This window comes from Toxorhynchites rutilus, chromosome 3 (genome assembly GCF_029784135.1).
Source record: "Toxorhynchites rutilus septentrionalis strain SRP chromosome 3, ASM2978413v1, whole genome shotgun sequence".
NCBI classification, from domain to species: Eukaryota; Metazoa; Arthropoda; class Insecta; order Diptera; family Culicidae; genus Toxorhynchites; species Toxorhynchites rutilus.
Window position 1 is genome coordinate 143,957,261 of NC_073746.1, and position 12,213 is coordinate 143,969,473.

At 39.1% G+C, this 12,213-nt stretch overlaps 1 protein-coding gene across 1 annotated transcript; it reads left to right on the forward strand.

Moving 5' to 3' along the window:
• The first annotated feature begins 257 nt into the window (after window positions 1–257).
• On the forward strand, window positions 258–11,118 carry LOC129777864 (D-3-phosphoglycerate dehydrogenase). Its single transcript, XM_055784426.1, has 6 exons — window positions 258–797; window positions 867–917; window positions 4,165–4,319; window positions 10,246–10,598; window positions 10,676–10,894; window positions 10,976–11,118. Exons 1-6 carry the CDS (start codon window positions 714–716, stop codon window positions 11,110–11,112), a joined length of 999 nt encoding a protein of 332 aa, XP_055640401.1. The 5' UTR covers window positions 258–713; the 3' UTR covers window positions 11,113–11,118.
• The last annotated feature ends 1,095 nt before the right edge of the window (window positions 11,119–12,213 follow it).

The window sequence follows — 12,213 nt, forward strand, 5'->3', positions numbered from 1 at the left end:
AGATTAAATTGAGTCGCGCCGAGACTCTCCATACATTGAACTCTTCATGACTGTGTCGACAGGCCCTTAGAAACAAGTGACAAGATTGTATGGTGGTCAGAAACAAAAATACAATAACTCATAAACAGGAAAAGTGAGTCACAGAGTGGTGTGTACAAGTGAACCGGTTAAGTGAGTGAGTGTTCTGGTGGAAGCTCGATTCTTATCAAAATTGTTGACCTGCAGTATGCTCAGATTGCGTTCATATGCGAGTCTGTGCACAGCTATACACTTTATTATCTTCATGTCCATATCACCTTTTTAAGAATTTACTTGATTTTGAAACCAGGATTTATTTGGATTGGGATTGGGACACTCCGAAGAAACAGTTCATCGATTGAATCAACCTTCCTAAAAACTTTCTACCATCTCTTTGCCCTCCGCAATACGCACAATTGCGAGAAAACAAATACTTTGATCCTGCGAAAACAGAGAATCGAAGTACTGATCAGTTTCATTATCATCATACCAGCAGTGCCTCTAGTGTTCGTGTCGTACGATTGCTCTGAAATCGATGAGACCCTTCCCGGGCCGAGAACCTCGTTAGTTGAACATTGGATGTACTGCCGTTCGGTTGTTCAGCGATCTCGGTAACAGATAATACTCAATTGTAGTTGACATTAGTCTTCTAGTAGTTTATTAGCCATAATTGATTTTGACTGGAGCAAAAAAAAATGCCGCTGCCAATTAAGAATGTGCTCGTTTGCGATGCGGTTGATAACGCGTGTGTGAAATTGCTGCAGGATCATGGGATTAATGTCAGTTGTGAAGCTAACTTTGCCGGTCTTGTCGGTTAGAAATTTATCGAAGTTCTCTCGCATTTCTAGGTGGATTATAAGTTGAAACTTACCAAGGCCCAGCTGGTAGAGGAAGTTAAGGTAAGATGGTGAATGTATATGTGTTCTTCTTATTTTTTTTTTACTTATTTCACGTGGGGGGACTCATTGAAGCTAGAAATGCTGCCACTTCGTGCTGCTATATGAAATACGGTCGACTGTAAGATGAAAATGCATCTTCGATGCATTGAGAGTATTCACCGAATCTATCAATATATAATGCTCTACAGAGCTAAGGATCGTATTTTAAAATAAGACGGATTTATTTGCAAATAAATTCCTCATCTTCGTCTCTTATACAAATAAAAACACCAAAGCTATTGGTGCAACTTTGATTATTTGTGTTCAAGAAACCTCAATGTACAAGAACCATTTTAATCTAATTATTCATTTTTCGATAAATTACTTTGAAAAATGGAACATTGGACAAAATCTGCTTTTATTTTCCTGTGGAAGATTCAACCCATTGTAAGGTCGTGGCAACTATATTGCAACCATCCAAAACTATTTTTTTCGCTGCGCTTGGAATATTATTTCAATATTTTACTTAACCAAAATACTTCTAAAGGTATCTGGCAATACTTAATTTTTTTTGGGCTGCTAAAAATGAAGGATGTTAGTTTGAGAGACACTTTTATGTAACAAAACCGCGGTTTTAGAGCATCGTCAGAAAATTCTATAGAAATTCGTTGAAAATGTAACAAGTTAAAAATGGTGTATTTGTTGAAAAATTCAAGTATTATATTTTTATTGCAAGTCTATATAAAAAACATTTTTTCTCGCTGCACCAAAGGCACAATAAAGTGAATTTACAAGGCAGTGTTTTTGGCCTTAACGGGCAGTGGCAACTCTATTGCCACCAATTTTTTCAACTGTTTCAATAGTTAAAATTTTATCAAGGGTAAATATGTGTTCTTTCTCATGTACAAGGGCTTGCCATACAAATGAAACACAAATTTCTGCATTACTCGAGAATCAATAAATCAAACGAACCCAAATTAGGTATATGTAGGTTTCAGGACGCAATAAATGTTTTCACGGTGGTTCGACACTCTACCCCCCTCTCTAAGGGGGGCTTCCATACAAAAGAAACACAAATTTCTGCATAACTCGAGAGCTATTCAAGCAAACGAAACCAAATTTTGCATGTGGAGGTTTTATGGGGAAGAAACATTTCTAAGGTGGCTCGACACTCCTCCCCCCTCTCTAAGGGGGGGCTGCCATACAAATGAAACACAAATTTCTGCATAACTCGAGAGCTATTCAAGCAAACGAAACCAAATTTGGCATGTGGAGGTTTTATGGGGAAGAAACATTTCTAAGGTGGCTCGACACTCCTTCCCCCTCTCTAAGGGGGGGCTGCCATACAAATGAAACACAAATTTCTGCATAACTCGAGGGCTATTTAAGCAAACGAAACCAAATTTGGCATGTGGAGGTTTTAGAATGCAATAAATGTGTCTATGGTCGAACCACCTCCTTCCCCTCTCTTAGGGTGGGCTGTCATACAAATGAAAAACAAATTTCTGCATAACTCGAAAACTAATCAAGCAAATGGAGCCAAATGTGGCATGTGAAGATTTTAGGGGGCACGAAACGTTTCTATGGTGAATAGACAGTCCTCCCGCCCTCTAAGAAGAGAAGAGAGGAGGGGTCTGTCTTTATTCTATCATGTTTTCTGTATCAAACATTTATTCTATGTAACGGAGAAATATGTTATTTGCAAGTGGTTGAAAAATCTTGAACGAGAATTGTGTCGTAAAATAATCTGATATTATAATGATGAGTTTTGGTAGAAGTACTAGGAATTTTATAGTTAAAGGTAAATTCAACGGGGTCGATCAGAAGATCAATCAATGAACAGTTCTGCGATTGGACTCATGAACTTGCGCTTAGTAAGAAAACGTGAATGTTTGAAGGTATTGATAACATAAAACAAACTTCGGGCGGGATGAAGTTTGCCGGGTCAGCTAGTTCTAAATAAATACTCATATAGAGGGTCTTTCAGATTAAACGCTCACGCAAAAAAATCGAATAGCTTCTTATAAATTTTTGTTTCGTTCCGTCGATTGTCACACTGCATTCCCCACTTCGGGACGATAATATTCAGTCAGTCGATCGGATGGTTTTTAGTATCAAGATGTACAATTTACAAGAACGTGTATTTTTAGTGAAATCGTATTACTCGAGCAACCGAAGCCTCAATGAAACTTTGTCCTCTTATGGTGAGAATTTCAATACAGGGTAACTTCGATATAACGTACATTTCACCTTCAAAATTGAACGTTGTATTGAATTGTACGTTATATCGAAGCATAATAAAGAACTCAGAAACGTAGCTTATATTACTTTATTGTGTTGCCGTTTGGGTAAGGTTAATGAATAAATTCAAATAGAAGACGAAGCTAACCTTTCTCACGATATTTCCCTTCGTACTGTTGATTGAAGATGGTTCATTTAGAATCCGGAATGACAAAACCAGCTGTATTTCGGGATTGATTAAAGGTACAAAACATGTTTTAGCATAACAATACAGATAATTGATTGTTCTTTCAAAAAAAAAAAATAAAAAAAAAATCAAAAAATTATTATTATAAGGGTAAAGACTTTGACAATGTGTACGTTATATCGAGTGACGTAATATCGAAAGTACGTTATAACGAGGGTACGTTATATCGAAGTTTCCCTGTATTTCTCGTCGTCGATTTCTTCCTCTGGGGATACGTGAAGGACCGTTGCTATGTTGATAAGCCACAAAGTTCGGATGAACTTAAAGAAAAAATAACTCGGAACGGAAGAATTTTGTTCATGCGTTATAAAAAAAGGGTGGTTACATCGAAACTGTCCTAAAATAAGTTTTTTTTTCATTTTTTGAAATAAAAATCGGTTCACTCTTGTAGGAGTTATTAAAATTTGTTGCGTGAGCGTTTAATCTGAAAGACCCTGTAATAAATGAATATCACCATTTTTCGTGCGTTCGTATATTTTTGGCTTTCAGATGTGGTATCTCTAGCTGTTGGTTGATATCACTTGAAATATCTTTAAAAACAAAAAAATAACTCCTTAACTTCCCCAAGATCAGATGTTATACTTCGTCCCGATGATTTCATTCCCTCGTCTAGAGAAATCCGTTAATGTCCGTTACATCAATCATTTGTTAGCCCCTTCTGGCACTGACGCGATGCCAAAGCGGAGTAATAATCTCTTCCTCAATATAATCAAACGCATCGGATGTTTCTTTATCTCATTTTGCACTACATACTTCTGTTGTTTCTTACTTTCCCCGCAGGGTTATGACGCACTAATCGTACGCTCCGATACCAAAATCACGGCCGAGATTCTGGATGCTGGCGCTGGACAGCTGAAGGCCGTTGGTCGAGCTGGAGCCGGTGTGGACAATATTGACATTGAAGCTGCAACGAGGAATAATGTTGTTGTTCTTAAGTAAGTATGAGAACTGAATTCCTGGATGTTAGTACGTGTCTTCCTTCGCCCTGGATAATATTTTCGTGTTTTTATTTGATTGTAAACGATTTATTTGAGAGGCTCATTTACATAATGTCCACAAAGTTGACCGCAAATGAGTAGTCACGGATTTCTCGAGATAATGTATCGTAGTGTAACACAAATTTGTCGAAAGCCCAGAAAAAACTGCTGTTACATCTATTCAAAACAATGGATTAACCTATTTATCGGGATGTGGACGAGTGGATAAATGAGTATTTGCCTCTTGCAATTCTAAGAGCAAAAGCTTGGTTCGTATCATTCACTCCTTATAATCACGACTTTAAAGGGTGGAACGACTAAAAAGTGCTGAGACAAAATAACGTTTAGAGTATGTTTATTCTCAATTTAAAATTTCATGTTTTTGACGTAGAACTACGTCTTTCATTAAAAATGCCAAATCCGAAAACAGGTCACAGTTTTTAGATATAAAGTTAACGTTAATAACAATTTTTGCCGCGAACGGATTTTGAGAATTTACATATCAAACGAATCGGAAATTCCTTAAGATTTGTTTTTCATGCTATATATTACAATCCCTTAGTGTGTAAACGGCTTAAATTGATGAAAACTTGAAGCATTTATATTTTTCCCATACATTTGTTTTGCTCATTTGGAAGCTTCCCTACACATGCCGTCAATAACGAACAACTTATCGGCGATCAACGAATGGGAATGATTTAAAGCCTCCGTGTAAAGAGTAAAGAAGAAGAAAAGCGAAGGGGAATATTTGCCTGAAGCCTAAATATTGGATCTCGCTGAGGCAAGCTGTCAGTATCGTTCCAGATACGGAGCAATGAACATCGCTTGTTCTTTCTTGTTTTGCGTCATCATATTTCTTCGTTTCGGATTGAGCTGTAGACGCAACCAAATTACTTACTCGTTGGTGTCTCTGGCATTGCAATTATTACATCAAACTGACGCCATTCCATTAAGGCTCTGGACCACACAATTGTGTAGGGAATCATCAAACTAGGCTATCATCGGCTCACCAAGAGAATAATTGTTCAGGAATTTTGTGTGATTCGGTTTCGCATGATAGTAGCAAAACTATCTCTACCAATGATGACCGCTAAACTAATCGGGACTGGAAATATTAATAGAAAGGGCTTCTGTTGAGAAGAGCACAAAGCGGAAATAAGGGAGCGTGTGTGTGTAAAATAATATCCGAATTTATTAAAGGCGACTAGAACAAAATAACAGCATAGTCAACAATGTGGTTGTGTTTTGGACACAACCTCCTATATTTTTTTTCTTGTTGAAGTTCATACATTACATTATTAAAAAAAACTTTGTTAGTTTTTCTGCGGCCAAAAAAAAACAATGAAAGGCCATCATTTTCACATGCTGCATCAGATTTTGTACAGTCGATTTTTCGACCTTCTCAGCTGCTACACGCCAGTTCGCCATGAATTGCTGCTCGTCCCCGACGTTTTTTTGTGTTCCGTAAGTTCCGCTTTACGATGGCCCAGTATTGTTCGATCGGGCGAAGCACTGGGGTGTTGGGTGGGTTCTTATCTTTAGGCACGAATTGGACGTTGTTGGCCGCATACCACTCCAGGGCCTTTTTGCCGCAGTGGCATGAGGCCAAATCCGGCCAAAACAGCACGGAACCCGTGTGCTGCTGCAGGAACGACATGAGTCGAAGTTCTTTGACGTAAACTTCCTGGTTGATGGTGCCGGTTGCTACAAAAATGCTGCTCTTCTCTATCGCCTGCCAAACCAAATATTTCTTTGCGAATTTCGACAATTTAATATTTTTAAACATCTCTGTCACTTTGCCCCTTCCCGTCGCCGTGTAGAATTGCTGTCCCGGAAGCTGGTTAAAGTCGGTTTTGACGTATGTCTCCTCATCCATAACGATACAGTCGAATTTAGGCAACATTGTCGTGTAAAACTTCCGTGTCCTCGTTTTGGCCATTGTTTTTTGCTTTTCGTCGTGGTTTGGGGTCTTTACCTTTTTGTAAGTTGACAGCCCAGCTCTTTTCTTGGCGTGTTGCACCATGGTGTGGGTCACTCCGACTTTATCTGCCACATCCCGGATCGATACGTTTGGATTCCTCGTGTATGTCCTCTTCACCGTTTTGGTTGTCTGTTCGACCGTCGGGATGCGGCTTCCTCCACTTCCAGGCTTGCGAGTGGTGGTAAACCTCTCCCCAAACACTCTAATCACTTTAAACTCCGTCGTTTGAGGCAAATTGAGCTTTTTCGCTAACTGGTTATGCGACAAAAGCGGAAATTCTTGGTGCGCGTGCAGAATTTTTAAACGCCGTTCCTCTTGCGTGGAGTCCATTTTGACAACTGAAGAGCGTGTGCCAAAAACAAAGTAGGCACATCATTCTACACCAGGGATGCCAGGTGATTTTTTCAAATGTCTTCACATGACACGGAAAAATGTCTTCAAATGTCTTCACAGTCATGTCGGATGAAACTAAAATTCATAACTTTATTTTGAGCATAGTTTAATAGCTTATTCAATGTTTATTCTAATTGGTATTGGTATAGCCCTTTTTATTAACCCCTTCCCGTATTATTTAATACGTCACACATCAAGTTATTTCACTACACTGCTGAGCGTTTTGGTACCCTATGTTATGCGAGTACACCACGAGTGAGACTCGATATTGTACGGGAAAGGATTACACTTTCTTTGAGGTTTTGAAGTTTATTTCAATGAACATGAACATAGAATATATCGCGCAACTGCGAACTAAATTTGATGAGTTTAGAAATGATATTTGGTTTGATAAACCGTTGACTGAGTGAATATAGCCCCAGTTCATCCACAAAAACGGAACAGTGATAACTCGGTTTGTTTATTTCAGCTTTGAAGTTTTGGTTGTAACTCAAACCATAACCATAAAACTAATTATCGCAACGGTATCTAACCGGAAAACCTTTGATTTGTGAAGTGATCGTTTGAAAAAAAGGTTAATCTACTGTATAGTATAGGCCCAAACTAATAGAAAATACAATGTCATCAATCAATTCTCGAGCGCTAATGAACTAATGTTTCTAGAGGCAATATGCATTCAGAACGTTGAAAGTTCTCTAGAAATTAAAGTAAGAGGCGATTTGTTGTTTAATTCATTCTACAGGGTTTTCCATTTCGGGCTTCCGAAAGTATACAGCCCTGCGCTGACAACCGTTTGACAAAGCGTCATATCGTTAGTTGAATGTCTGCCTTTTTACAATATGGATCGTTTTAGCATCGCACAAGGTGTTAATTTTGTTAAATTATACTATAAAAATGATTAAAAACCGGCAAATGTTTTTTGAGCATTACGGACGGATTTTGGTCGTCATGGACGGCCTACAGAGCACACAATCGCTAATGTAGTGCGTTAATTCGAACAAACTGGATCCGTAGCGGATATTGTGAAACCTGTGCATTATCGTAATGTGCGTTCGGCCGAAAATATTGCTGCTGTTGCTGCCAGTGTAGAGGATGACCCGAATGTTTCGATTCCACGGCGTGCTCAGCATTTGAGCTTGTCAAACACATCATTGTGGCGAATTTTGCATTTGGACTTGCACCTACATCCATATAAAGTCCAGCTGGTACAAAAATTAGAGCGTGGTGACCATGGAATGTGTCGGGCATACGTCGATTAGTTGAACGAACAACAGCAGCAAAATGCTGAATTTTCGCATCAAATTTTCTTCAGCGATCAGGCACATTTCGATCTCGGTGGCTATGTGAACACCCAAAATTTCCGTATATGGGGCTCAGAAAATCCACACGTGATTGTTGAGAGGCCATTGCATCCGCCAAAAGTCACTGTTTGGTGCGCATTATGGTCTGGTGGAGTCATCGGGCCGTATTTCTTTGAAAATGAGGACGGCGAGACGGTAACTGTGAATGGTGAGCGCTATGGCCGCATGTTAACCGATTTTTTTTTGACACAAATTGAAGATATGGATACGGATGACATGTGGTTTCAGCAGGACCGGGCCACGTGCCACACAACACAACCGAACATGGCCATATTGCGAACGAAATTTGAGGGACGCATAATTTCGCGTTTTGGTGATGCCAATTGGCCGTCCAGATCATGCGATTTGAACCCGCTAGACTTTTTTTTGTGGGGTTATGCGAAAGACCGTGTCTATGTGAACTCTCCGCAAACTCTGGAACATTTGAAAGACAACATTCGTGAAGTTATGACCGAGATACCGCCCCATATGTGCCGAAAAGTCATCGAAAATCACCTGTTCCGGATCAAGGTGTGCGAGGAAGCCCTAGGTGGACATTTGAATGATGTTGTATTTCACACATAATGGCATAAACCAAACTTTAATTCGAAATAAAAGTTTCATCGAAATTCGAATTCTAAGTGTGTTTTATTTCAATTTACTTTCGGAATTTAAAGTTGGAAAACCCTGTATATGGATGTGAATTTTCTGCTTGAAAAAGTTTGAAAAAAGCATGTTAATAACCCCGAGACAAAAGTCTCCTTTGATTATTAAGAACAAAAACGAACGAATGACACTGATACAAAAGTCCTAATTCTTTTGATGATATATTCGTACAATAGTTAGAATTTCATGGAAATAATATCTCTCAAAAACCCACATACGCTATCATACTGAAATGTCTTCATATATTTCATATTGTCTTCAAAACGTCTTCACAAATCAAATGTCTTCACAGTTGGGCAAATGTCTTCAAAATGAAGACATGTCTTCGAACCTGGCATGCCTGTTCTACACACTTGTGCCAACAAAAATAGGGGTTCCCATTTTTTCGAATAATCGATTATGGGATTAATGCCAGGTTGAAGTTAAGCACTTTTTGGTCGTTCAACCCTTTACTACGGGTGTAAGTCCATCAAATTATGATACTCCACAGACTGCCAGTTTAACAAATCTACAGTCGTCAAAAATTTAGAGGAACAAAGTGCGAAGCCGAAATTTTTAGGAATGCTGTTACTTTGTGAAAATCATTGCTGTTGAGGTATTCCAAGCAGTTCGTATTCTTTCCTGCATGTGTGAAGTTCTCTTAGTTGTCTTGTATTCTCCGTGATTTGACAAGTAATTTATATCACTTGAAATGGAATTCAATTCAGCGATCAATTCAATTTCTCTAATTTTCCCTTTTTAAATTGTAGAATTCACAAATTTGTTCTTTTCCTTTTTCCGTAAGCACTTTTCCTTAAACATTTTGAAAAGTTCGTATCCAAAAAAGATGGAAGGTAATGTAGGGGACATAATCGGAGAGACATCAAGATGTGTCAATTTAAATAACTTATTGAGTATTCAAGTAGATATCTGTATCTCTTTACAAAATTACATCTTCAACATCATTCCCAAAGAAATATTTATATATATAATAATATAATAATCCACAAATTATACCTATCGCAGAGAGGTAACAGAAAATCCGAAATCGATTGTGTTGCTCTTAGTTATAGCGAGCGCATTGGCACGAATTTTCCATCTTCACCTTTCAACCGATGATCAAAACTGTTAAATGTCTTAAAATTGCATTAAACGTCGAGATCTACTGTAATCCCGATTTTTTTTGTCTCCCTTATGTCCGATTGACCTGAAATTTGGCATATAGTGTTTTTTTTTCATTGGCACCCTAGTGTATATAAAGATAGTACTGACTTTAAAAAGCTTAAAAAGTTTTATAATTTATAATAATGATATGTTTAGTATTCAAACTTATCTGTCAAAATGTGTTTTTCTAAATTTCTAGCGTCTTTATCTATTATGTCGGGTATTTTTCCGACCACCGTATACGTATATTGATTTATGACAGCATATCGAGAAGAAACTATCCCCGATATTTGCTTCGAATGATGCATTTCGGCAGAAATAATAATCAAAACTATTCAATATGTCTCTTTCCCGTCCACAGCACCCCCGGGGGGAACTCAATCGCAGCGTGCGAGCTCACGTGCTTTCTGATTGGGGCTTTGGCTAGACCGATTTGTTCGGCGGCTACCAGCATGAAGGAAGGACGCTGGGATCGTAAACTTTACTCGGGGAGCGAACTGCACGGCAAGACGCTAGCCATCCTGGGGCTAGGTCGGATAGGACGTGAGGTTGGCTTTCGGATGAAAGCGTTCGGGATGCGTGTTATTGGATTCGATCCGATCACCACCCAGGAAGAGGCCAAGGCAGCCGGCATCGAGAAAATGGAATTGGATGATATTTGGCCGCTGGCCGATTACATTACCGTTCACACGCCGCTGATTCCGGCGACCAGGAGTATGTTTGATTCATTGATATTAAAAATAGAAGACTGTTGTTTTGCTAAGAAAACCAAACTATGACTTGTCTATCAGATCTCATTTCGGCGACCACACTGGCAAAGTGTAGAGCGGGTGTGCGGGTGGTGAACGTGGCCCGTGGTGGGATAGTTGATGAAGCCGCCCTTGTGGACGCGCTGGAGAGCGGCCAATGTGGTGGTGCTGCTGTTGACGTGTATCCTGAGGAGCCACCGAAATCGGACACCACCAAAAAACTCATCAATCATGCGAAAGTTGTTGCAACTCCTCATCTTGGTATGCGAATTTACATTCCTCTCCTTTTTTTCACTTCCCACATCCATTGTAAAATACTAATCGGTTATTGAAAATCCACAGGAGCTAGCACGACTGAAGCCCAGGTGCGTGTTGCAGTGGAAGTGGCCGAGCAATTTATCGCCTTGACGGGGACATCGAAGGTTTACACTGAATACGCCGGCGTTGTCAATCGGGATGTTCTGAATAATGTATTTTAAATTGAATATCGGGTTACTGTTTCCCCAGACGTGATGACAGCCAGTGATAGCGAGAAATATCATAACATCTTCAGGTAATCATGTTATACAGGGAAAAATGGGAAACCTTATAGTTAGGTAATAAATTCGAATAAAACACAGTGGCGATTATCGTTATGCGAGTGAAATCTTATACGATTTGCCCCCAAAAATCCAAGCTAAAGAAAGTATATTTTTGATTCTGAGACTAGCGTCAACGAGCAGAGGAGATTGCGGAAATCTTTTTATCCAATCTGTGGGCTGTGTTAATTTTCAAAGCCGATTATAATTCGATTATCAAGGCCGGTATATTAATTGATTTTAGTCATTTCCACGAATCATTATAATTGCTGATGGTAGAAAATAGAATGAACTGTGAGTGATAATCTTCATGATATTATGTGTATACAGGACGAAAATCAGCCGTTATTGATACTATCCTCCGAAAGTGGGGTCAACCATGATACCTGCTCATGTTCGTGCGGAAGCATCCTGCTCTATTTTGGTTGCGGCGACATTCGTCCAGTTTCAGGGAAATAACTGCGTTTCATTGTGAAATTTTACAAATGATTTTTTTTTCAATAGGGAGACCTCAATACAAGTGAATGGTTTGTTTGAGAAACCCCATAATTGCTTTTGACGTACTTGCGAGAAAACGACTAAGAACTTTTTTGACGTATGACTACGTCTTTCATTTCTGTACCGGGGTGTAAGTTCAAAGTTTCGAAAATGAGAGAGTAACACTGGACTGCAAGGTTTTGAACTTTAATACCTCTTCACCGGCTGAATGGAGTGGTATAACAATCACTTGATAAAATGTCGACGAGTTATATGATTGTCACTTATTGGTCCAAAGAATCGTTTCAATAGCTTAAAAATTGCTTTGAAAGCAAGCTATTGAAATCATTGATCATGGTTGGTGATCGCAATGTGTTCCCGAACACGGACGCAAAATCTAGGCACTTGGAGAAACCGTCATAGCGAATACATGCAAGCTGTGATTTCTTTTGCTCGCTTGCATTGGTGTTTGGGAAACCATAGCGGACACACGCAAGGCGTGAGTATTTTCACTCGTATCAGTTT